General features: G+C 46.8%; 2 protein-coding genes across 3 annotated transcripts in view; both read right to left on the bottom strand.

The window, feature by feature from the left end:
• LOC113039050 (zinc finger protein 501-like) overlaps window positions 1-25000 on the bottom strand; it is an 847435-nt gene that overhangs the window by 491786 nt on the left and 330649 nt on the right. The window lies entirely within an intron of this gene.
• The window catches only part of mslnb (mesothelin b), a 43696-nt gene that overhangs the window by 11107 nt on the left and 7589 nt on the right, over window positions 1-25000 (bottom strand). The window contains exons 8-63 of the mRNA XM_026290781.1: window positions 24898-25000; window positions 24612-24824; window positions 24259-24333; window positions 23116-23348; window positions 22953-23037; window positions 22697-22840; window positions 22400-22602; window positions 22221-22324; window positions 22022-22131; window positions 21309-21485; window positions 21186-21217; window positions 21018-21109; window positions 20867-20889; window positions 20744-20765; window positions 20600-20627; window positions 20436-20511; window positions 20136-20294; window positions 19836-20047; window positions 19661-19749; window positions 19469-19587; window positions 19189-19365; window positions 17924-17955; window positions 17752-17849; window positions 17642-17667; window positions 17523-17544; window positions 17385-17412; window positions 17232-17304; window positions 16985-17131; window positions 13143-13339; window positions 12898-12992; window positions 12693-12805; window positions 11953-12129; window positions 11837-11868; window positions 11652-11749; window positions 11498-11520; window positions 11067-11088; window positions 10931-10958; window positions 10684-10768; window positions 10427-10573; window positions 9894-10102; window positions 9649-9752; window positions 9453-9565; window positions 9211-9366; window positions 8848-9056; window positions 8274-8359; window positions 8071-8198; window positions 7674-7799; window positions 7269-7462; window positions 6931-7019; window positions 6703-6836; window positions 6490-6608; window positions 5990-6107; window positions 5695-5910; window positions 2331-2501; window positions 240-389; window positions 1-30 (exon numbers count right to left, since the gene is read on the bottom strand). The exon at window positions 1-30 is cut by the window's left edge and continues 20 nt beyond it; the exon at window positions 24898-25000 is cut by the window's right edge and continues 10 nt beyond it. Coding sequence (XP_026146566.1) covers window positions 1-30; window positions 240-389; window positions 2331-2501; window positions 5695-5910; window positions 5990-6107; window positions 6490-6608; window positions 6703-6836; window positions 6931-7019; window positions 7269-7462; window positions 7674-7799; window positions 8071-8198; window positions 8274-8359; window positions 8848-9056; window positions 9211-9366; window positions 9453-9565; window positions 9649-9752; window positions 9894-10102; window positions 10427-10573; window positions 10684-10768; window positions 10931-10958; window positions 11067-11088; window positions 11498-11520; window positions 11652-11749; window positions 11837-11868; window positions 11953-12129; window positions 12693-12805; window positions 12898-12992; window positions 13143-13339; window positions 16985-17131; window positions 17232-17304; window positions 17385-17412; window positions 17523-17544; window positions 17642-17667; window positions 17752-17849; window positions 17924-17955; window positions 19189-19365; window positions 19469-19587; window positions 19661-19749; window positions 19836-20047; window positions 20136-20294; window positions 20436-20511; window positions 20600-20627; window positions 20744-20765; window positions 20867-20889; window positions 21018-21109; window positions 21186-21217; window positions 21309-21485; window positions 22022-22131; window positions 22221-22324; window positions 22400-22602; window positions 22697-22840; window positions 22953-23037; window positions 23116-23348; window positions 24259-24333; window positions 24612-24824; window positions 24898-25000 — 6271 coding nt within the window. The remainder of the gene's footprint in view (window positions 31-239; window positions 390-2330; window positions 2502-5694; window positions 5911-5989; window positions 6108-6489; window positions 6609-6702; window positions 6837-6930; window positions 7020-7268; window positions 7463-7673; window positions 7800-8070; window positions 8199-8273; window positions 8360-8847; window positions 9057-9210; window positions 9367-9452; window positions 9566-9648; window positions 9753-9893; window positions 10103-10426; window positions 10574-10683; window positions 10769-10930; window positions 10959-11066; window positions 11089-11497; window positions 11521-11651; window positions 11750-11836; window positions 11869-11952; window positions 12130-12692; window positions 12806-12897; window positions 12993-13142; window positions 13340-16984; window positions 17132-17231; window positions 17305-17384; window positions 17413-17522; window positions 17545-17641; window positions 17668-17751; window positions 17850-17923; window positions 17956-19188; window positions 19366-19468; window positions 19588-19660; window positions 19750-19835; window positions 20048-20135; window positions 20295-20435; window positions 20512-20599; window positions 20628-20743; window positions 20766-20866; window positions 20890-21017; window positions 21110-21185; window positions 21218-21308; window positions 21486-22021; window positions 22132-22220; window positions 22325-22399; window positions 22603-22696; window positions 22841-22952; window positions 23038-23115; window positions 23349-24258; window positions 24334-24611; window positions 24825-24897) is intronic.

The raw sequence follows: 25000 nt of genomic DNA, 5'->3' as shown, positions 1-25000 counted from the left end.
AGCGGCGACGGTTTCAAAGAGCAAAATGGCCTGGGAGCAAGAGAAAGTCAAGCATGTCATTATTATTATTTACCACTGTACCACAACACACGTGCATGACCTTAATGACTTTATGTACAATAAACATATTTCAATATTTTAATGTGTGGTACATACATCTCAATATGCATATCATTAATCAGGGGAAAGCATTTGTAAATTGTATTTATACAGTATATGTATAAAGACGGCTGACACACCTGCTCGTGTTTCCATTTCTTCCGGTTGACTGTCTGCGCAGTCACGGATGTCTGAGACACATCCAGCAGGAAGACACGTGGGATTTCTGTTGCCAGGAGGTCAGGAACGTTAGTGATGACGGCGTCGGGCGAGCTGTTGACCGTGATGATCTAAAGAGAGACAGAGAGACGTCAGGAGACAAGCTGAGCCGAAGCAGAGAGACAGACGTCAGGAGACGAGCGGAGCCGAAGCAGAGAGACAGACGTCAGGAGACGAGCCGAGCCGAAGCAAAGAGACAGACGTCCGGAGACAAGCCGAGCCGAAGCAGAGAGACAGACGTGAGGAGACGAGCTGAGCCGAAGAAGAGAGACAGACGTCAGGAGACGAGTTGAGCCGAAGCAGAGAGACAGACGTCAGGAGACGAGCTGAGCCGAAGCAGAGAGACAGACGTCAGGAGACGAGCCGAGCAGAAGCAGAGAAACAGACGTGAGGAGACGAGCTGAGCCGAAGCAGAGAGACAGACGTCAGGAGACGAGCTGAGCCGAAGCAGAGAGACAGACGTCAGGAGACAAGCCGAGCCGAAGCAGAGAGACAGACGTGAGGAGACGAGTTGAGCCGAAGCAGAGAGACAGACGTCAGGAGACGAGCTGAGCCGAAGCAGAGAGACAGACGTCAGGAGACGAGCCGAGCCGAAGAAGAGAGACAGACGTCAGGAGACGAGCTGAGCAGAAGCAGAGAGACAGACGTCAGGAGACGAGCTGAGCCGAAGCAGAGAGACAGACGTCAGGAGACGAGCTGAGCTGAAGCAAAGCAGAGAGACAAACATCAGGAGACGAGCCGAGCTGAAGCAGAGAGACAGACGTGAGGAGACGAGCTGAGCCGAAGCAGAGAGACAGACGTCAGGAGACGAGCCGAGCCGAAGCAGAGAGACAGACGTCAGGAGACGAGCCGAGCCGAAGCAGAGAGACAGACGTGAGGAGACGAGCTGAGCCGAAGCAGAGAGACAGACGTCAGGAGAAGAGCTGAGCCGAAGCAGAGAGACAGACGTCAGGAGACGAGCCGAGCCGAAGCAGAGAGACAGACGTCCGGAGACAAGCCGAGCCGAGCCGAGCCGAAGCAAACCAGAGAAACAGACGTCAGGAGACGAGCCGAGCCGAAGCAGAGAGACAGACGTCAGGAGACGAGCTGAGCCAAAGCAGAGAGACAGACATCAGGAGACGAGCTGAGCCGAAGCAGAGAAACAGACGTCAGGAGACGAGCTGAGCCGAAGCAGAGAGACAGACGTCAGGAGACGAGCTGAGCTGAAGCAAAGCAGAGAGACAGACGTCACGAGACGAGCTGAGCCGAAGCAGAGAGACAGACGTCAGGAGACGAGCTGAGCTGAAGCAAAGCAGAGAGACAAACATCAGGAGACGAGCCGAGCTGAAGCAGAGAGACAGACGTGAGGAGACGAGCTGAGCCGAAGCAGAGAGACAGACGTCAGGAGACGAGCTGAGCCGAAGCAGAGAGACAGACGTCAGGAGACGAGCTGAGCCGAAGCAAAGCAGAGAGACAGACGTCACGAGACGAGCTGAGCCGAAGCAGAGAGACAGATGTCAAGAGACGAGCCGAGCTGAAGCAAAGCAGAGAGACAGACGTCAGGAGACGAGCCGAAGCAGAGAGACAGAAGTCAGGAGACGAGCTGAGCCGAAGCAGAGAGACAGACGTCAGGAGACGAGCTGAGCCGAAGCAGAGAGACAGACGTCAGGAGACGAGCCGAGCTGAAGCAGAGAGACAGACGTCAGGAGACGAGCTGAGCCGAAGCAGAGAGACAGACGTCAGGAGACGAGCTGAGCCGAAGAAGAGAGACAGACGTCAGGAGACGAGCTGAGCTGAAGCAAAGCAGAGAGACAGACGTCCGGAGACAAGCCGAGCTGAAGCAGAGAGACAGACGTCAGGAGACGAGCTGAGCCGAAGCAGAGAGACAGACGTCAGGAGACGAGCCGAGCTGAAGCAGAGAGACAGACGTCAGGAGACGAGCTGAGCCGAAGCAGAGAGACAGACGTCAGGAGACGAGCTGAGCCGAAGCAAAGCAGAGAGACAGACGTCAGGAGAATGTGAGCGAGGGTCACCTGGCTGACGATGGTCTGCTGGACGATCACAGGTGCACTGAGGACATTAGTCATGAACACTTCAGATTTCATTGCCTCAAGGAAGATATTTCCTGAGATTACTCTGAAGATTGATGTTTGAACACCGATGATCAGCGATCCCAAGTTCTGCAGACTGGCTGCATTAGTAATCTGTCACAGACACACACGTGTGTTAATACATCAAACATTACATGACACACAGTTTTCAGCGATACACAATATTCAATATTTGCCGATATCCGACATGCCAATGTTTTTCAAATAATTATGGCCAATACTGATGGCGATATATATTTTATTTTGAAACAACACCAAGTCTCTCTCCTGTGCAGAAATGATACATTATTTGTAACTTGTGTTAGAACTAATAAACATTAATAAAGTTCTTTTTTTTAAAGACAGTAAGTTAAAATTATCAGATGCAGGTGAAACCTTTACATTTTATTTGTGGATTTAACATTAATAGATGGTTTGCAGCAAAAGGGCAAATCTTTTAGAGCTCCTTGTATTTTCATAAACCAAAGTAAAGATTTTATAACATCAATTGCTGCTTTAATTGTATTTTGTTTTTTATTTGATTAGAAGGCCTACAGCGCCCCATCATAAATAAAGGCCTCACCGGAGGAGCGTTGATCCTGACACACACCAGATTGACCCTGACACACACCATACGTGTTGTTCTTTACTCACACACCAGACGTGTTGTTCTCTACTCACACACCAGACGTGCTGTTCTGTACTCACACGCCAGACGTGTTGTTCTGTACTCACACGCCAGACGTGTTGTTCTCTACTCACACGCCAGACGTGTTGTTCTCTACTCACACGCCAGACGTGTTGTTCTGTACTCACACGCCAGACGTGTTGTTCTCTACTCACACGCCAGACGTGTTGTTCTCTACTCACACGCCAGACGTGTTGTTCTCTACTCACACGCCAGACGTGTTGTTCTTTACTCACACACGCCAGACGTGTTGTTCTGTACTCACACGCCAGACGTGTTGTTCTCTACTCACACGCCAGACGTGTTGTTCTCTACTCACACGCCAGACGTGTTGTTCTCTACTCACACGCCAGACGTGTTGCTCTCTACTCACACGCCAGACGTGTTGCTCTCTACTCACACGCCAGACGTGTTGCTCTCTACTCACACGCCAGACGTGTTGTTCTCTACTCACACGCCAGACGTGTTGTTCTTTACTCACACGCCAGACGTGTTGTTCTCTACTCACGCGCCAGACGTGTTGTTCTCTACTCACACGCCAGACGTGTTGCTCTCTACTCACACGCCAGACGTCTTGTTCTCTACTCACACGCCAGACGTCTTGTTCTCTACTCACACGCCAGACGTGTTGTTCTCTACTCACACGCCAGACGTGTTGCTCTCTACTCACACGCCAGACGTGTTGTTCTCTACTCACACGCCAGACGTGTTGCTCTCTACGCACACGCCAGAGGTGTTGCTCTCTACTCACACGCCAGACGTCTTGTTCTCTACTCACACGCCAGACGTGTTGTTCTGTACTCACGCACCAGACGTGTTGTTCTCTACTCACACGCCAGACGTGTTGCTCTCTACTCACACGCCAGACGTCTTGTTCTCTACTCACACGCCAGACGTCTTGTTCTCTACTCACACGCCAGACGTGTTGTTCTGTACTCACACGCCAGACGTGTTGTTCTCTACTCACACGCCAGACGTGTTGTTCTCTACTCACACGCCAGACGTGTTGCTCTCTACTCACACGCCAGAGGTGTTGCTCTCTACTCACACGGCAGACGTGTTGTTCTGTACTCACGCACCAGACGTGTTGTTCTCTACTCACACGCCAGACGTGTTGCTCTCTACTCACACGCCAGAGGTGTTGCTCTCTACTCACACGCCAGACGTGTTGCTCTCTACTCACACACCAGACGTGTTGTTCTCTACTCACACGCCAGACGTGTTGTTCTCTACTCACACGCCAGACGTGTTGTTCTCTACTCACACGCCAGACGTGTTGTTCTGTACTCACACGCCAGACGTGTTGTTCTCTACTCACACGCCAGACGTCTTGTTCTCTACTCACACGCCAGACGTCTTGTTCTCTACTCACACGCCAGACGTGTTGTTCTGTACTCACACGCCAGACGTGTTGTTCTCTACTCACACGCCAGACGTGTTGTTCTCTACTCACACGCCAGACGTGTTGTTCTCTACTCACACGCCAGACGTGTTGTTCTCTACTCACACGCCAGACGTCTTGTTCTCTACTCACACGCCAGACGTGTTGTTCTCTACTCACACGCCAGACGTCTTGTTCTCTACTCACACGCCAGACGTCTTGTTCTCTACTCACACGCCAGACGTGTTGTTCTGTACTCACACGCCAGACGTGTTGTTCTCTACTCACACGCCAGACGTGTTGTTCTCTACTCACACGCCAGACGTGTTGTTCTCTACTCACACGCCAGACGTGTTGTTCTCTACTCACACGCCAGACGTGTTGTTCTCTACTCACACACCAGACGTGTTTTTCTCTACTCACATTCTCAGACTAAATGCCGTGATCTCATCAACATTCAGACAGTTCAACAGATCCTTCATGAATGACCGCACTGCTGACCTGATCTTATCACTCGCACACGTGAGCTACTCTCTTATCAACATCATTTCATTGTCAAACCAGTGTTTACATCTTAACCCTACATCGACTGATGCTCTGATAATAATAACCATCTCTAACAGTTTCCCTACTGTACCTGAACTGGCAGAGATTACTGTGAGCAGATGTGTCAAATACTGGAGTAATTTCTCTTGATTACTTGAGTATTATTTGGGGGGTTTGTACTTTATTCAAGTATAATTTAAATTGGTTACTTGTACTGTTACTTGATTACACTTTCTGGAAAAAAACTGAACTTTTAACTTACAATTGTATTTTATCTTATGCACAATAAACATGGTAAACAGAAGTGGAAATGTGTGTTTCTGGAGCGAGAACCAGAGAGTTTTCACACATCTAGCACACACATTTCTCCTTCATTAGTGACGTTCATCGGGTACATGTTCAGGATCAAATCTGAGGAAACATATTGAGGTAGCAAAGGCTTATTCATTATTCTCTTTGTTTTATAGAGCCATTAGCGGTGCAATATATTGGCTGAATATAATTAATATTCTTTTTGGGAATGTTATTAAATGTTACAAATCTCAAAAAGAAAAAGTGTTTAAATGAAGATTGTAAGTTAAATAAAGTCACTGAATCACAGGTTTATTTAACACCACTGATTGATTCAGGAATGAAACATCCCTCAGAGACTCGTAAGGTGAATGGGCTGAATCGGTGTGGGTGGTGTGTACCTGGTAAACTCCAGACGACAGCAGGGTTTGGACGATCATCATGGCCTGATCGAGGTTCCAGCCCTGAACCAGACTCAGCACAGAGAGCGTGTTGAGCAGCACACTTCCTCCAGCGCCGCTGATCTGAGCCGTGCTCAAACCCGTGGACGACTGACCCAGAGCCGAGATGCTGTTCACTGTCAGATTCACTGCGTTACTGGCCAGAGCCGCAGACACCTGCACACACACACGTCCAGCTTACTTCTGCTGACGTAAACACACACACAAACACAAACACACACACTTTAGTACTTACCTCAGGGAGTACATCTGTGCAGTTCTGATGGACACTGGATGAGACGATCTTCAGCTGCTCTGGACTCAGCTGAAGGAAGGAGCTCGCAGGAGCCAAGCAGAGGAACTTCTGAGGAAGACTGAACACAAGCAAACACTGAGCAGGCTTGTCTGCTCTAAACTGATCTATAGTTCAGACGTGGACAAAACCATCAAACCAGACCAACCTTCTCAGGGGAGTTTCAAATGATAGTATTATAAATAAGTGTGTAATGTGAGGTTTAAACTAGTCTTCGTTTGATTAATGAGTGGCTCATGCTGGATTTAAATGACTCTATTGACATTGTCATTATGTCATTGTGGAAACTTTCCATTACACAAAAGATTCTTTAAAATGAAAAAGGGTTCTTAAAATATTCTTGATACTAAGAAACGATGGTTCTGTTAAGAACTGTTGACTGAAAGATTGTATATGGCATCAGGAGTGTGTTTGAGTAAGATGTGATTGCTGGTGTCTCTCACTAGTAGGCGCTGAAGGACGGATTCGTCTCGAACAGCCGAGTCACGTAGTACTCCATCACGTCAGCAGGAACGCTGATCTGACCAAAGAGCTGCAGGTTCTCCAGATTCATGAGGAACGGCTGAAAAACAAACACGTTTTTGAGGGTGAAGACTATTCTGTTTAGTGTGAACGGATACAGATGACAGAAAACAGATCTGTGTGTGTTGACACACCTGAATGGAGCCAAACTTTAGGAGGTCATCCAGTGTGATGAAGCTCAAGAAGACAGAGATGTAGTCTGTGAACCAGGCGGTGGAGTTGAGATCCGGGCTGGAGGTGTTATAGCATGTAGGAGTTGAAGCTGAAGCTGAGAACACAAAGACAGACACAGCTCACTGTCAGACAAACCCTCAGATGACTGGACATCAGAATCCCTCACACACTCGATCAGAGGGACTCACAGGTGTTGAGATAGATGTGGATGGTGTTGTAGATGTCTCTCTGAGAAAACTCAGCTCTAGTGTAGTTGTATTGAGCCATCACTGAAACACTGAACAGAGAAACACACAGAATCTGTCATCAGTCTTTAGAAGAGAACTGCACTGAGCTAGTGTTGAGCCTTGATGAGCCTTGATGAAATGAAGAATAAACACAATCAGGCCAAAATTACGTTCATTTGGACTTTGTTTCAAAACACTTTACCCAAAGTGTCTACGGTCACACTAACCAGAGCTCTGTGAAGGGCACTTCTGAGGGACATCTCTACACAACAATGTGATGGAGAAAACCTGCTACTCACAACTTCTTGAAGGAGAGACAGGAGGCGTTCATCATGACGTCTGGAGCGATGAACTGTGAGGTGAGGAGAGGCAGGTACTGAACCAGTCGATGATCGAACCACTGATTGACCTCAGACTGGACGTCCAGCTTCAGAACCAGAGGCCAGACGCAGGACAACACCTGCCGGGCCAAACCCACGGGCAACAGCGGCTCCTGCGGGACACACAGAGAGGGCTTCTTCATTTAGGACTCGTCACAGTTAGCACTGAAAACCGGAGCTGCTTTGGCCGTTTCACAGTAAAGGAGAATAATTCATAAGCTGATAATCGTTTCAAGTGCTTAATATAAGGTTTTCAGAACCAGATATCATCAGGTTTAAATCTAGAGAGTCATTACATTCGTATATGGTGACAGAGGTCCGTACCGTCTGTAAGTACTGGGGCGTCTTTGGGTAAATTCTGAAAAACCGGCAGATTTGGGTAACATCGTCCACAGTGTTGGGTCGGTTGAGGAGACTGCTGACCTCCGCTGGAGACACTGACTCCATCAGCTGTGAGGACAATATGAAGAGTTAAAGCTGTGCTCAGTGATGTGGTGCACATTGTTAAATGTTTTTTCTCTAAAGCAACGGTTCTTTTAGACCCCCACTGTCCGAGGTTACCCTCTAATTATAATCTATAAACAGTTAGGGTCGTCTTCTGGCTCCCACCTGGACCCCTGGTTGAGAACCACTGATTTAAAGAAATGACCATAACCTTCAGCTATTATAACTCAGTGTATCTAATCAGTGATGGGCGGATGGAGGCGGATGAGACTCTGACCTCTGACACGCGGCCCGGCGGCATCAGCGACAGGAAGGTGGTCAGATCGGGGAACTGGAAACTCATGAAGGAGGAGGTCAGGAAAGCGTAGTAGCTCTGGTTACCATAGCAGCGCAGTGGGGCGGGGCCTGTGGAGACAGAGGGATGCTGGGTGAGTGGATGGAGGGATGAATACATGAATGGACGGATGGATGGATGGACACCTGTGAGAGAGCCGAGGATCAGCTGGTAGATCTGATCCTGTGTCTCCGGCTGGAAGGAGGAGCTGGACGAGTTCAACAGCTGCACCCTGGAAGAGCAAACATCAGTGAGCACGCAGGCGAGGTGTGTGTGTGTGTGTGTGTGTGTGTGAGAGAGAGAAAGAGAGTGTGTGTGTGTGAGAGAGAGAGAGAGAGAGAGAGAGAGAGAGAGAGAGAGAGTGTGTGTGTGAGAGAGAGAGAGAGAGAGAGAGAGAGAGTGTGTGTGTGTGTGAGAGAGAGAGAGAGAGAGAGAGAGAGAGAGAGAGTGTGTGTGAGAGAGAGAGAGAGAGAGAGAGTGTGTGTGTGTGTGAGAGAGAGAGAGAGAGAGAGAGAGAGAGAGAGAGAGTGTGTGTGAGAGAGAGAGAGAGAGAGAGTGTGTGTGTGTGTGTGTGAGAGAGAGATAGTGTGTGTTTGTGTGTGTGTGTGTGTGTGTGAGAGAGAGAGAGAGAGAGTGTGTGTGTGTGTGAGAGAGACAGTGTCTGTGTGTGTGTGTGTGTGTGTGTCTCTGTGTGTGTGTGTGTGAGAGAGAGAGTCTTACGCCTGCTGGCTGATGGGACAGGGTCTCTGCTGGACGATGCTGAAGTAGGACGTCACGTGCTGGACGGTGATGTTGACTATGAAGGACGGCAGTATGTTCAGGATCCAGATCTGCAGATCAGCATCTGAGGATGTGGTCAGATTGGCCCTGGCCAACACCTGCTGCAGAACCGCCTGCTGGACGGGGGACGGGAGAACCACACCCTGCACCTGACAGACACACACCACAGCCAATCAGAACACAGAGACGCCTCAGACGGCCAATCAGAGAGAAGAGCAGAGCATCTGAGCTGTGACTGGCTGAGAGTATCTACGTAAGCTGTATGTGTGAGTTTGTGTGTCTGTGTGTGTGTGTGTGTGTCACCTGTAGCGTAGTGGAGAGGGATGAGAAGAACTCTGTGAATCGAGCGTCCGGCACGTAGAGCAGCAGATTATTAACCACCGCAGCGCTGGACAGGACTCCAGGAGAGCTGGACGCCTCCACTAACTGCCTCAGGCTCAACAGACTCAGAGTGTCCAACTACACACACAGAGAACACGTCAACACACACATCTGTACACGCCAAGTAAGTGTGTACCTGTAACTGTAAGTGTGTGTGTTTGTACCACATTGAAGCTGGGGTTGAGTGTCTGCAGGTCAGTGACTGTGGTGAAAACAGAGAAACGTCCGAAGCTGCTGATCAGCCAATCAGAGCTGCTCTGAGAGACGTTCACACACCCTAAACACAGAGAAACACGTCACAACTGAGTGTCTTCATCACAGATTCCTATGTGTGTGTGTGTGTGTGTGTGTGTGTCCAACCTGCAGTGCTGTTCTGAGAGAGGAAGACTTTGATGAAATCAACGTAGACGTTAGATTGTGTATCAGTGGACATGACGTCAAAACTCTGACTGAAGCTCCTGACACTGTGAGAGAGATCAAACCTCATCAACATGACTGTGTGTGTGTGTACGTGTGTGTGTACGTGTGTGTGTGTGTGTGTGTGTGCGGTTACCGTTGCTGATGCTGTAGGTGTTGTTGTGTGTGTGTGTGTGTGTGTAACTCACACGCTCCTGTATGTGTCGCAGCTGAAGTCTCTGGTGGACAGACAGGACAGGAACGTCTCAGAGGCGTAGGGTAAAAATGGGTGGAGCCTGGAGTCAAACCAGCGCTGGATGAACAAATCATCTCTCAGATTGGTGGAGCTGAAGGAGCTCAGAGTGACTTCTCCAATCACATTCAAGAATGAGACTGCGGGGCGGGACTTATTCAGCCTCTGACAGAGATGCACACAGTTGTTAATTATTTGCTTTAATTTACTGATTTAGTTTGACTTTGTTTTTAATTTTATATTTTAATATGTTATTAATTTATTTGTTAATATTACTGTTGTCATTCTCCACAGACAAGCTATGAACATCTCAAACATCTTAATGACATGAATTCAGAGTTTTCTGACATTTTCAAAAGTGTTGACTAAAGGCCAAAGCGCAGAGAAAAAGATATGTTTTCAGTGTTTGTGGACTGAAGGAGACGTAGGCTGGACTGCAGTGGACAGAGAGGAGTGTGTGTGTGTGTGTGTGTGTGTGTGTGTGTGTACCGTGTGTGTGAGCAGGTCGAGCGCTGGACCCAGCACAGGGTTGACCTTCTGTGTGAAGAGCTTCCACGTCTCCTCAGACACACTCTCATTCCCATTGAGTCCGCATGACAGCACCGTCGCCAGGTCCTGTGAGCTCAGAGCTGTCAACTGAACACACACACACACTAAACACATGCTTACAGAGACAGAGAGTGTGTGTGTGTGTGTGTGTGTGTGTGTGTGTGTTCACACGTCTGTGGACGGTGTGTTTCACGCACCTCTGCACAAGCGTACTGTGTGATGCTGAATTCACAGAGCCGACTGCCGTCATGAGATGAGCCGAGATACACCGACACAACAGAGCTGGAACACACACACACACACACACACACACACACACACACACACACACACACTCTTATGAGGATGACAGACACTTCAAACCACCAATCAGAGCTCAGATACTCCACTGACTGTTTCATCAAATAATCATTTTGAGATCTAAAGTCATCTGAAGGCTCACACCTGTTGATGCTCCCGCACACTGTGGATTCTGAGAGAGAGAGAGAGAGAGAGAGAGAGAGAGAGAGAGAGTCAGCTCACATAGCACATGACTAGAGACAGACAGAACCAAACTAATCAATCACAGATGATCACTAACCGTTCACTGGTGTGACGCCACACTGAAGAACACAGAACAGACACACATGAGCTTAAATCATCAGCATACTTTAAAAAAAAAAGAGTACTTATGCAAATAATATCATGCATTTAAATACTTTTGTAATGAAAAACTAGTTTTATTATATAACACAAAATAATAATCAAGTGCTTTACAAGTGCTTTAGTATGTTAGTCAATACATCAAAATGAGTGCATTCTTTAAAACATGACTTTAAACCATAATGTTTTGAAATGCACTTTTAAAGGGACTGAAAGTTTGTTTACAAATTACAAGTTTGAAAGTGTGTTTAAGCGTGTCAAGAAATCATGAAAAGTCTCTCTTAAAGTACAGATTTTTTATTAGACTTTTAAGATTTGAAGTACAGTACAAGTGCACAATCAACAGAGTTAAGCACCTTCAACACTCACCTGTCTGCTGGAGCTCACACAACCTGAGACAGAGAGACACACTCATGAGTGTGTGTGTGTGTGGTCTGATACATACTAACACAGGGAACTGAATTCAGATGAACTTGTGACTAAAATCAAATGTCTCATGATAGTGAAAGTGTTCTGGTCTCACCCTGCGGCACGTTCTGAAGAAGAGCTGATCTACTCCTCAGAATCACAGACTCCAGATCCACCGACACACGGACCATCAGATGATCCAGACGGTGGAAGCTAGCGGACACACAGACAGACAGGTGTGTGAGCACGAGACAGAGAGATTCAGCACACGAAGCACATTCATTATATGACGACACTCACATGATCTGATATGATGTGCAGGAGACGTTCCTCTGTCAGAGAGAAACACATCCAGGTGTTAACAGTGTGACAGTAATGAGAAACTGATGCAGAAGTGCCCTGAGAAACTCTCTTACTGTCTTTGATGACTCCACCATGATGGGAAACATGGAGACGATCCTCTCTCTCTGTGGAGACGCCGTCAGGTGATCGAACACGGCATTGATGACAACACTTTTCTCTGGAAGACCAGGAACATCGTCAAACATCAGCCCGACCAGCTGCTCTGGAGACAGATAGAGCAGGCTGCTCATCTGGAACACAAGCAGATTTCAAGTTAAAACAGCTCAAAAACACTGTGTTCTAGTAAAATACTTTGAGAAGCAAAACTGTGGAAGATATTGCATCCCGTTTTGAGAGAACCTTGAATTAAATATCTTACTTCTTGCTTTAAAGTCAGCATTCAAAGAAAATTCACCTACTCTTCTGAACATTTCATCTGTACATACGTTACATTTATTAAAAATTCAGTATTGTTTAATCAGAATGTCATAACTGGATCTTCCACAGATTTTTCAGATTGTTTAATCCACTAAAAAAACCCAGCCTCTTTCTTATAGTCCCCTAGAAGCTTGCATTCAGATCTGCCAACATTTTGGGAGAGCCACGCCCACAGAATCAAGCCCCTCCTTAAGCTCCACCCCTGCAAGCTCATGCTCATCTACATACCAGTGTCCGAGAGCCACGCCCACATCAATATAACACTTTATGCTTAGTATCTAGCTCAGTTGCTTCTCAGGTAACTGTGGTGTTTTCCAGGTGTTTAGAGGTCTGATGTGACAGCTCAAATACTGAGGGATGCAGAGTAAACATGTACCGGGTTGAACTGTGGGTTGAGCGAGATCAGCTGATTCAGACGAACGAGGGCAGAGAACTGGCCGAAGTTACTGATGAGCCACTGAGAGCTGTTACTGGACACACACGCCGCACCTGAACACACACACACACACACACAGCAGTACAGTGTTATTGATGAGCTGATCTGACCCGGGCAGATACACAGAGGAGCGTCTGATCAATACCTGATCTAGAGAGGAACGGCAGGATGAAGTCTGACACGGTTATCTGGCGCTGAATCTCATCCATATGGGAAAACCCTGCATTGAACGCTCCAACCCTTCACCACACACACACACACACACACGTCAATATCACAACACATAGACTGCAAATATAATCTGATTCACTGATGCTCTGATCCAGAAAACACTACTTTGTTCAGTTTTTAATATTTAAACAGAAAGAGAGGGACATCTGGGCTGTTTACACTGTGTGGAAGCTCTGGCAGCTGAAGTTCTTGCTGCGCAGACACTGCAGATAGGTTCTGGACGCTCTCGGCAGGAACACTCGCAGGTGTTTGTCCATCCACAGCGCAGCTGTGCTTTCGTTCATCAGTCTGTCCAGCCGCAGCTCCCTCAGGACGTCCAGAACCACAGGAACAGAGCGACTGCTGCCCCACACCGACTGAAGAAGATCAGCACAGATCACTCTCACTCCAGACAGCATCCTCACACACTCACACTCACCGACTGAAGATCATCACAGATCACTCTCACTCCAGACAGCATCCTCACACACTCACACCCACCGACTGAAGAAGATCAGCACAGATCACTCTCACTCCAGACAGCATCCTCACACACTCACACCCACCGACTGAAGAAGATCAGCACAGATCACTCTCACTCCAGACAGCATCCTCACACACTCACACCCACCGACTGAAGAAGATCAGCACAGATGACTCTCACTCCAGACAGCATCCTCACACACTCACACTCACCGACTGAAGATCAGCACAGATCACTCTCACTCCAGACAGCATCCTCACACACTCACACCCACCGACTGAAGAAGATCAGCACAGATCACTCTCACTCCAGACAGCATCCTCACACACTCACACTCACCGACTGAAGATCAGCACAGATCACTCTCACTCCAGACAGCATCCTCACACACTCACACCCACCGACTGAAGAAGATCAGCACAGATCACTCTCACTCCAGACAGCATCCTCACACACTCACACTCACCGACTGAAGATCAGCACAGATCACTCTCACTCCAGACAGCATCCTCACAAACTCACTCACCGACTGAAGATCAGCACAGATCACTCTCACTCCAGACAGCATCGTCACACACTCACACTCACCGACTGAAGAAGATCAGCACAGATCACTCTCACTCCAGACAGCATCCTCACACACTCACTCACCGACTGAAGATCAGTACAGATCACTCTCACTCCAGACAGCATCCTCACACACTCACACTCACCGACTGAAGAAGATCAGCACAGGTCACTCTCACTCCAGGCAGCATCCACACACACTCACACTCACCGACTGAAGAAGATCAGCACAGACTACTCTCACTCCAGACAGCATCCTCACACACTCACACTCACCGACTGAAGAAGATCAGCACAGATCACTCTCACTCCAGACAGCATCCTCACACACTCACACTCACCGACTGAAGATCAGCACAGATCACTCTCACTCCAGACAGCATCCTCACACACTCACACTCACCCACTGAAGAAGATCAGCACAGATCACTCTCACTCCAGACAGCATCCTCACACACTCACTCACCGACTGAAGATCAGTACAGATCACTCTCACTCCAGACAGCATCATCACACACTCACACTCACCGACTGAAGATCAGCACAGGTCACTCTCACTCCAGGCAGCATCCTCACACACTCACACTCGCCGACTGAAGATCAGCACAGACTACTCTCACTCCAGACAGCATCCTCACACACTCACGCTCACTGACTGAAGAAGATCAGCACAGGTCACTCTCACTCCAGGCAGCATCCTCACACACTCACCGACTGAAGAAGATCAGCACAGACTACTCTCACTCCAGACAGCATCCTCACACACTCACACTCACCGACTGAAGATCAGCACAGATCACTCTCACTCCAGACAGCATCCTCACACACTCACACTCACCGACTGAAGATCAGCACAGGTCACATTCACTCCAGACAGCATCCTCACACACTCACACTCACCGACTGAAGAAGATCAGCACAGATCACTCTCACTCCAGACAGCATCCTCACACACTCACACTCACCGACTGAAGATCAGCACAGATCACTCTCACTCCAGACAGCATCCTCACACACTCACACTCACCGACTGAAGATCAGCACAGATCACTCTCACTCCAGACAGCATCATCACACACTCACACTCACCGACTGAAGAAGATCAGCACAGGTCACTCTCACTCCAGGCAGCATCCACACACACTCACACTCACCGACTGAAGATCAGCACAGGTCACTCTCACTCCAGACAGCATCCTCACACACTCACACTCACCGACTGAAGATCAGCACAGATCACTCTCACTCCAGACAGCATCATCACACACTCACACTCACCGACTGAAGAAGATCAGCACAGATCACTCTCACTCCAGACAGCATCCTCACACACTCACACTCACCGACTGAAGATCAGCACAGATCACTCTCACTCCAGACAGCATCCTCACACACTCACACTCACCGACTGAAGAAGATCAGCACAGATCACTCTCACTCCAGACAGCATCCTCACACACTCACACTCACCGACTGAAGATCAGCACAGATCACTCTCACTCCAGACAGCATCCTCACACACTCACGCTCACCGACTGAAGATCAGCACAGATCACTCTCACTCCAGACAGCATCCTCACACACTCACGCTCACCGACTGAAGAAGATCAGCACAGGTCACTCTCACTCCAGGCAGCATCCACACACACTCACACTCACCGACTGAAGAAGATCAGCACAGACTACTCTCACTCCAGACAGCATCCTCACACACTCACACTCACGACTGAAGAAGATCAGCACAGATCACTCTCACTCCAGACAGCATCCTCACACACTCACACTCACCGACTGAAGAAGATCAGCACAGATCACTCTCACTCCAGACAGCATCCTCACACACTCACACCCACCGACTGAAGATCAGCACAGATCACTCTCACTCCAGACAGCATCCTCACACACTCACTCACCGACTGAAGATCAGCACAGATCACTCTCACTCCAGACAGCATCCTCACACACTCACTCACCGACTGAAGAAGATCAGCACAGACTACTCTCACTCCAGACAGCATCCTCACACACTCACACTCACCGACTGAAGATCAGCACAGATCACTCTCACTCCAGACAGCATCCTCACACACTCACACCCACCGACTGAAGAAGATCAGCACAGATCACTCTCACTCCAGACAGCATCCTCACACACTCACACTCACGACTGAAGAAGATCAGCACAGATCACTCTCACTCCAGACAGCATCCTCACACACTCACACTCACCGACTGAAGAAGATCAGCACAGATCACTCTCACTCCAGACAGCATCCTCACACACTCACACTCACCCACTGAAGATCAGCACAGATCACTCTCACTCCAGACAGCATCCTCTCACACTCACTCACCGACTGAAGAAGATCAGCACAGATCACTCTCACTCCAGACAGCATCCTCTCACACTCACTCACCGACTGAAGAAGATCAGCACAGATCACTCTCACTCCAGACAGCATCCTGACACACTCACACTCACCGACTGAAGAAGATCAGCACAGATCACTCACACTCCAGAATGCATCCTCACACACTCACACAGAGTTCAGACTTCAGACTGTGCTGTTTAAACTCACACCATTGACTTCTACTGACACACCGATTCTGATCGGGACATTTTAGTCTCATTGATATACTAGCTTTAATAGTTTGACTTTAAGTTTTTGATTTTATTTATTTCAGATAATTTTAGTTATTTTACTGCCTCAAGTTAAACTTACTTCATCTTAAACTGATCTCAACATAAACTTATTTTTAAAATCAATGTTTTATCTTTTTAATATTATTCCACGAACTAATGATGACAAGTTAATGTAACACATTAACTACAGTAAACTAATGGACATTGTTGTAAATTGTTAGCATGTGTATGGTTTCAGTTTCAGCTGCAGTGTGAATCTGAATCTGAATCTGAATCCGATTCTGATTCTGAATCTGAATGTGAATATGAAGAGCGTCTGTCCTGTACCTGTTTGGACAGCTGCTCAAGGGCGACGTCCAGCAGATGTGAGACTCTGGTCAGGAGCAGTTTCCAGCTTTCAGCTGAGCTTATGGCATCATTAGACAGATACATGTCCAGCAGGGAGACCAGATCCTCCAGACTCACATTCAGCACCTAAACACATACACACACACACACACACACACACGTGAACACACCTGTTTACACCTGATTATAGAGCCGTATTCTGGCACATAGACTCATGTGTGATTACCGGGGCACATGCAAGCTCGGCGATACTCCAGCCACACAACAGTTTATTGTGCGGACACTGCTGTGCTGCAGAACTGGACAGAGAGGACACAGTTAGTCAGACCTGGGAAAAACTAAACAAGAAAATGAAGCAGTGATTAAAGCTTTACGCTACCTGTCCACGCCGCTGCACACCTGAGTCTCTGAAACACACACAAACAGAGGAAAACATCAACACACAACTCTACACACACATCTGATCAAGAACAGATAGTGATTTAGTTCTTAGAGATCAACAGGAATCACTCAATACCGTTGAATGGAGTCACGGGACACTGCAGAAGATAAGACAGAGCAGTGTTAAATGGACACAACAGATTTAAAGTGGATTAATTCCATAAAAATTAAAGTGATTTTAAATAACAAACACACCTCATTCCCTTGGGGGAGAGTGCAATCTGTGAGAAAGTAAAAACAGCATTAATAAGGAACATGTGATAAGACTGTAGCGTCTGACAGAGAGACAGGTGATATGCCCTGACCTGCAGGAGCCGTGCTGCTGAAGTTATAAACACTGGTCCAGATGACCGGCTCCAGATCACCCACTCCTGAGCTCAAGATCTGCTCCAGCCTCGTCAAGCTGATTCACAGCACAACAGTAGTCAAGAAGATGTGATCGTGAATGAAACTGGTTAGTAATAAACAGACACTTACATGATCAGGTTGGTATGACAGCTGAGTGGACTCTAGAAAAGAAAACCAGTAGAACTCATTTATTTCCATTCAGAGGAATATCACTGTAAGCAGCAGTGACAGGGATGAGCACAGAATAAACATTATAACAGAAGCGTGATCAAAAGCTGAATAGGACACTATGATAATGAAATGGGTTTGATTACAGATAGTTTGTTTGCAGTATCAACACTTGAATGACATTTACAGTTTTTTACAGATGCTAGGACACGTTTCTCAATACTTAGGTCACTTTTGCAAAACTCTTCACACAGTTTTCCTAACCATCTTTCAGCTTGGCAAAGCAGTTCATTTCACATTCAGAATGCACTACAACTACCAAAACACTTCATTCAGGTCTCAAATCAGCTCATTCTTCCAGAACACTAGCAAAGGTTGACAGTCGACAAACACACTTTGTCCCCACAAAACAATGAGCTAAAAAACACTAACAACATGTAGCATTATATGTTTTCTTGTGTAAAACAAGGACACATCTCTGTTCATAATTCACTGCAATATGTGTTACTGGAATGAATCAGACATGACGCAGAATTCATCAATATTTTATGACGTTTATTTATTTGTATTTTTAAGCACTGAGTAATTCCAAAATACAATAATTTGTATACACACCATCCACTGATAGTGATACAATAGTAATGCTAATCTACTAATTGTCCAATCGTTTTTATAGCATTTCATTTTAAGATATACTGATATACAAATATTACTGTAGAAATTTTGCAAATTGCTGTCTTATTCAGTTTTGTACTGCTATTGTTTTGAACATAGGTTTAACAGTTTTGAAAGCAGTATGTAAGCATGTGTAAATTGGTCTGTACGTACAAAGAGTTTTGGCAGTTGTTGTGTCTGAGTGAGAAAATAATTCATGAAATTTGAGAGATGTAGTCACTGAATGCATTTTGTGCCAAAGCAATGATAATTGATCCTCAGTTTAGCTCACATAGACTTCTGTTCACTGTGTGAAGAGTTCTGCAAACCTGACCTAGGTATTGAGAAATGTGTCCTAGCATCTGTAAAAACTGTATACAAGTACTGGTGTAATTCAATAGAGAACTGTGTTTCTACATCATATACATTGTGAGCTTTCCACTGCAGAACTGGAGATACAGACCTCACATTTGGCTAAATAAATGTTAAGACTCAAATTTCTACTTCTTAATATATACACAGTTCTAGAAACTGCTGAAGACCTCCAGCCTTATCTCTAAAAAACCTCTCACCTCTGTGGAGAAGATATACAGGAGCTCAAGAACATCGGGAAGTCTTCGTTCCACAGGAGACAGCAGCAGATGATCAAACACTCGACTGATGACCACATCCTTCACTGGAAGACCAGGGAGATCCTCAACCATCAGGCTGACCATCTGCTCTGGAGTGAGACTGTTCAGGGTCTCCAACTAAACACACACAGATGGACAGAAGACAATCAGTGAAGGCTAAAGATGTTGGTGCTATTTATGTCAGTCTTCTTTGAAGGAATGTGAAGATGTGGAGACTTACAGGATCAAAGAGTCTGTTGATGGAGAGCAGATCTGTGAGAGACACGAACTGAGAGAACGGGCCAAAGTTCTTCTGCAGCCACTCAACACTGTTGTTAGCAGTCGACACACAGCCCGCATCTGACACACACACAACACACACAGTGAAATCACCAGAACCTTCATATGAGACATCTGTGAACCTCCACCTCACCTGTTGCGTTTCTTCTCAGGAAGGGCAGAATGAAGAAGTTCGCCATGTCTCTTCCTTGAATCTCATTGACGAGTGGGACCTCTGACAGACTGGGAGATGATTGCAAATAATGTTGAACAAGCATCTTATCAGCTCATGACAGTCTTGAGCTATTGTTGGGGAAATGTTTTCTTACATGTGCTGGTAAGTTTGGCAGCTGAGGTTTTTGCTGCTGGTGCACAGCAGTAGGGATGGTGACGCAAATGGTAAAAATGGCTTCAGATATTGACCCAACAACATGCTGATGAAAGAGAGGTCTGTCCATTGGTCAGGACTGATGCGCTCCAGTCTCAGCTCTCCAACCACATCCAGCACTTGGGACACGACATCACCTCTGATTGGCTGAGACTGATGATGTAATGAGGAGGAATTACTGTCAGATTCCCAGTCAGTCTAACAGTGAACACTAGAGGACACATGCACAAGACTCATTTACCATATTTGCTGCTGCGCTGGAGAAGATGACGAGGGCTCCGTCCAGAACATCATTTGCTTTGGTGAAAAGCAGTTTCCAGATCTCCTTGGAGTAACTTCTGCTGCTGGAAAGTTGACACTTCAGGAGTTCAGCCAGGTTTCCAGCAGTGATGCCGGTGAGCTACAAACACAGATTTCAGCAGTGGACATCAACGTTCAGGAAATATTATGCTGATTCCAGAAACTGCTGCACATCTGGAGGAACACAGATTCCCAGACAATCATCAACATCAAGTGAGTTTTCTGTTGATGGTCTTCTTACCGAAGAGCAAGCGTACTGCTGCAGGTCCACACCACAGGGGGCGCTCACGAGTTCAGCGGACAGCAGAGTCCCGTTACTGTAGTGTGGAACACATATACTCTTCTCATTATTTTGATTTACTTGACATTAATATCATTTTCACTTAAGTCCACAATGAATACTACCTCCTGATTCCATCACAAATCCAGGTTACTGTAAAAGTAGAAGAAGGAAAATATGAAAACAGACAGGAGTATATATTTGAATTGACATTGCATTATGTTGATTCTCTACAGTACTTTACAGCTTATTTATAATATTTAACGTACCATTGATCGGTGTTGAAATACACTGCAAAGCACATGACCACAAATCAATAATAGTTCATTAAGTACTTTTCTTTTACGTTTGTGAAAATATCAACTCTTGAGATTAAAACTTGAGCTTCTTACCGTAACAGGTGGAGCAAAACAGCCTGTTAAAGACACAATAGTACAAGCTCAGAGTCATAGTATACAAAAATGTGTTTGTCAATTAGCTTAAGACATAAAGTTATTCTGCCATAATGTAAATGTGTTTTATGTTTCATGCATGTATCTGTACCAGGAGGGGCCATGTGTTCCAGCTGACTCGTGTAGTTCTGGATGGGTTCCGTCATGTGTGGAGGAACCACAGACTCCTGCAGCCTCTGAACGCTGAGAGAGAGAGAGAAATCATCAGAACCTGTGACTGAAGGGACTCTAATAGAAACAGTGCTGACGTGGTACTTACATCTGCTGGTATGATGAGCACTCCAGACCCATCTGACATCAAAACAAAACCAGAAACAATTCAGCTTAGCCCAAAGCGATCATACGTGCTGCACTCTGCAGTCTTTGGACGAGATGCTCTTACCTGGCCAGCGAGTCTGATGAGATATTCAAGCATCTCAAGCAGACCACGGTCTTCAGGAGAAACCAGGATGTGATCAAAAACCTTGTTTATGATGATGCTTTTCTGTGGCAGACCTGCAAAATCCTCAACTATGAGTTCAGCTGTCTGTCTGGGAGAGAGAACCACCAGAGCATCAATCTGAAACAAACAGAAATAGCGTTATCAGTCACATTAAACAGAGAACAGATCTGAATCTTTGTTTTAGAAACACAATAAAAAGCTGAAATGCAGCAGATTGTCACAACAGATCCTAAGCCAGGTTTCAAGGATAATACTAATCATATTTTTATGAAATGTATGCAACATCTGTTTTTAATACAGAAGCTTCTGAAGACTGTCTACATGTCCTCGGTGTAATGTATGCTGGGAGCCAGGTCATTGGTGAACCTTGAATCAGGTGTTTGGAGAGCATTCTGAAAGATGATACTCATTCTTTAAATCTTCTTCTAGAAGACATATTTAATGCCCAGGCAGAGAGAAACATCTGTGAGAATTCATTCATCTGAATTAAAACACTAAAGTGGAACGAGCTGATACGTCTTTTTGAATTTGTTGTAAATGTTATGTTTGTCTGATGTCAGTGGTGTGGTCAATGACAGTTTTCATCTATTGGGGTTGACAGTAAAGCTGTATTGTATTGTATGTTCTCGTCAGTGGGATTGTGGGTAACTCACAGCGTTGAAGTCCTGATTCAGCTGGTACATGTCACTCAATGTTGCAAACTCTGAAAATTCTCCAAGATTCAGAGTAACCCAGATGCTGCTGTTCTCCGCTGGGCAGCCACCTGAAAACATGTTGGTAACATATTCATATAGATGGATGGATGAAAGGACGGATGGATAAACGGATGGATAAATGGATGGATAGATGTACCTGAAACACTCCGTTGGCGCAGGAAGGATGAGATGAAATACTGATAAACGTCCTGCACACCTTTTCTTGTCATCAGGAGCATGTTGTCGCTGAGTTGTGAAACACTGAAAGACAGAATGAATGTCAGGAGAGAGTGGAGGTCATCGGGTGGGTTAGCACTTGTGTGTTAGTGGACCTACAGAATCTGGAAGCTCTGGCAGCTGAAGTCTTTGTGACTGAGGCACGTGAGATACTCTGGAGTCAGTGTGGAGAGAAGAGGCTTTAACTTGATCTGGAACCATAATCTCACAAAGGACGCGTCCTGCAGGTTGCTCATCGTGAAGGTGTCATGAACCATCTGGTCCAGGATGTCACTGAAGGGGGAACTCTGGGAACTGAAGTTCTAGGAGAGTCACATGCAGAATTGGTTTGAAAAACATCGCACATTGAATACACTGGTCTTCTGCACAGCTGATGTGAGATCTGTCAGTTCTTACGGTCACGGAGAGCTGCTGCAGAAGAGCGTTGAGGTTCTGGGAGAGATGCAGGAGGACACTGGAGAGCGTCTCCTCGTTGAGCGTGAGGTTTGAGCGAGCTGCACAGTGCAGGACGGTGGCCACATGTTCCACCAGGTCCGTCAGCTAGCAACACAAACACACTGTGTGAGCTATCATATCAAATCATGATGTCACGCCAGCAGAGGACATGCGTGGAATAATGTGTATGTATGTTCCCAGCAGGTGTTTAGCTTACCCCACATGTTCTATTATCAATAAAGACACTACAGATGTCCTGACTTTCATTCTGGGCTCCAGCTCCCATCCCCGTCTCAATGTAGCTAAAGAAAACGAGTTCCCATTACTTCATCAGAGGAAGCTTCTGGATAACTATGAGAGTCCTAGCGTAGTAAACTCACAACTGGTTATGGAAGACAGCCGTGAGGTAGGGGTGGATATCTATCTGGTCGGGAGGAAGGTATCGCCGGAGTACAGGAGAAACCACATGTGTGAACCAGTCGTTAACATTCCTGGGGTCAAACGTGAGCAGCTGTTGTCTGTAATCCTGCTTGAACGGTGCGGCGAGCTCGGCGAGCGTCAGGTTGACCATGGCCTGCACCAGTGTGGAGCTCCGCATGCTGCTCAAGTTTAGCTTGAGGAAGAGAGAAGATATACACAGCAGAATTCAGGAGATGGGGATTGGGTCTTTAACAAGTGTGTGTGTGTGTGTGTGCGCGTGTGTGTGTGAGTGTGTTAGTGTGTGTGTGAGTGTGTGTGTGAGTGTGTTAGTGTGTGTGTGTGTGTGTGTGAGTTCATGTCTGCGTGTGTGTGTGTGTGTGTGAGTTCATGTCTGCGTGTGTGTGTGTGTGTGTGTGTGTCTGTGTGTGTGTGTGTGTGTGCGTGTATGTGTGTGTGCATGTATGTCTATGTGTGTGTGTGTGTGTGTGTGTGTGCGCGTGTGTGTGTGTGTGTGTGTGTGTGTGTGTGTGAGTGAGTTCATGTCTGTGTGTGTGTGTGTGTGTGTGTGTGTGAGTTCATGTCTGTGTGTGTGTGTGTGTGTGTGTGTGTGCGTGTGTGAGTTCATGTGTGTGTGTGCATGCGTGTGTGTGTGTGTGTGTGTGCGTGTGTGAGTTCATGTGTGTGTGTGTGCGTGTGTGTGAGTTCATGTGTGTGTGTGTGTGTGTCTGTGTGTGTGTGCGTGTATGTCTATGTGTGTGTGTGTGTGTGTGTGTGTGTGTGTGTGCGTGTATGTGTGTGTGTGTGTGTGTGTGTGTGTGTGCGTGTGTGAGTTCATGTGTGTGTGTGTGTGTGTGTGTGTGTGTGTGTGAGTTCATGTCTGCGTGTGTGTGTGTGTGTGTGTGTGTGTGTGTGCATGTATGTCTATGTGTGTGTGTGTGTGTGTGTGTGTGAGTGTGTGTGTGTGTGTGTGTTTGTGTGCGTTCATGTGTTTGTGCATGTGTGTGCGTTCATGTGTGTGTGTGTGTGTGTGTGTGTGCATGTATGTCTATGTGAGTGTGTGTGTGTGTGTGTGTGTGCGTGTGTGTGTGTGTGCGTGCTGTTACCTCCTGTGTCAAGGACACAAACTGTCTAACAAAACTCCCGACAGGACTAAATGCCGTCATGAATCCATTCACCGCCTGAAGCCACATGAAGAACAGATTAATCATCCGATATCTCAGTAGATGAGCACATCATATTCTCTCGACTATTACTACTTGTCCACATCAGAGCTGGGCATCTCTGTTCCTCAAGAGTTCAGCTTCAGCCCTGATCAAACGAAACCATCTGTGATGTTCTAGTAATCCTGAGAACATTGAATAGCTTGCTCCGGTGTGTTTGATTAGGGTTGCAGCTGAAGTCTGAAGATGGATCTCGATCCTGATCTACATCTGTGAGACCGTGACATGATTCTTACCTGTCCGAGAGAGTCTTGAGGTGAGGCGGATGGAACGGTGCTCATATAAAACACTGTGCTGTTATTTGAAGGCCATGGATCCTCAGAGGGCATCAGAGAGGAAAGCAGACTCTGAAACACCAGGCTGAGCGAGCCGTCGGTCAAGCCCACCTCCTCCGGATGAAGGACAAGCTCTGCCTTCTGTTCTGGACTCAACAGGTGCAACACCTCCAGCTGACAACACAGGGAGAATCCTCAGAACATCTCCAGGACAAAGATTCAGCGTGACATGTGAGTGAGTGTTTACCCCGCTGAAGAGCACGTTGATGGATGTGAAGTCTCGCACTTGAGCCATGACCGAGAACGAGCCGAAGTTCTTCAGGAGCCAGTCCTCAGTGCTGTCCTGCAGA

This window comes from Carassius auratus, chromosome 1 (genome assembly GCF_003368295.1).
Source record: "Carassius auratus strain Wakin chromosome 1, ASM336829v1, whole genome shotgun sequence".
Lineage (NCBI taxonomy): Eukaryota > Metazoa > Chordata > Actinopteri > Cypriniformes > Cyprinidae > Carassius > Carassius auratus.
The sequence above is the reverse complement of the archived record's forward strand: the minus strand, read 5'-3'. Positions and strand labels throughout refer to the sequence as shown.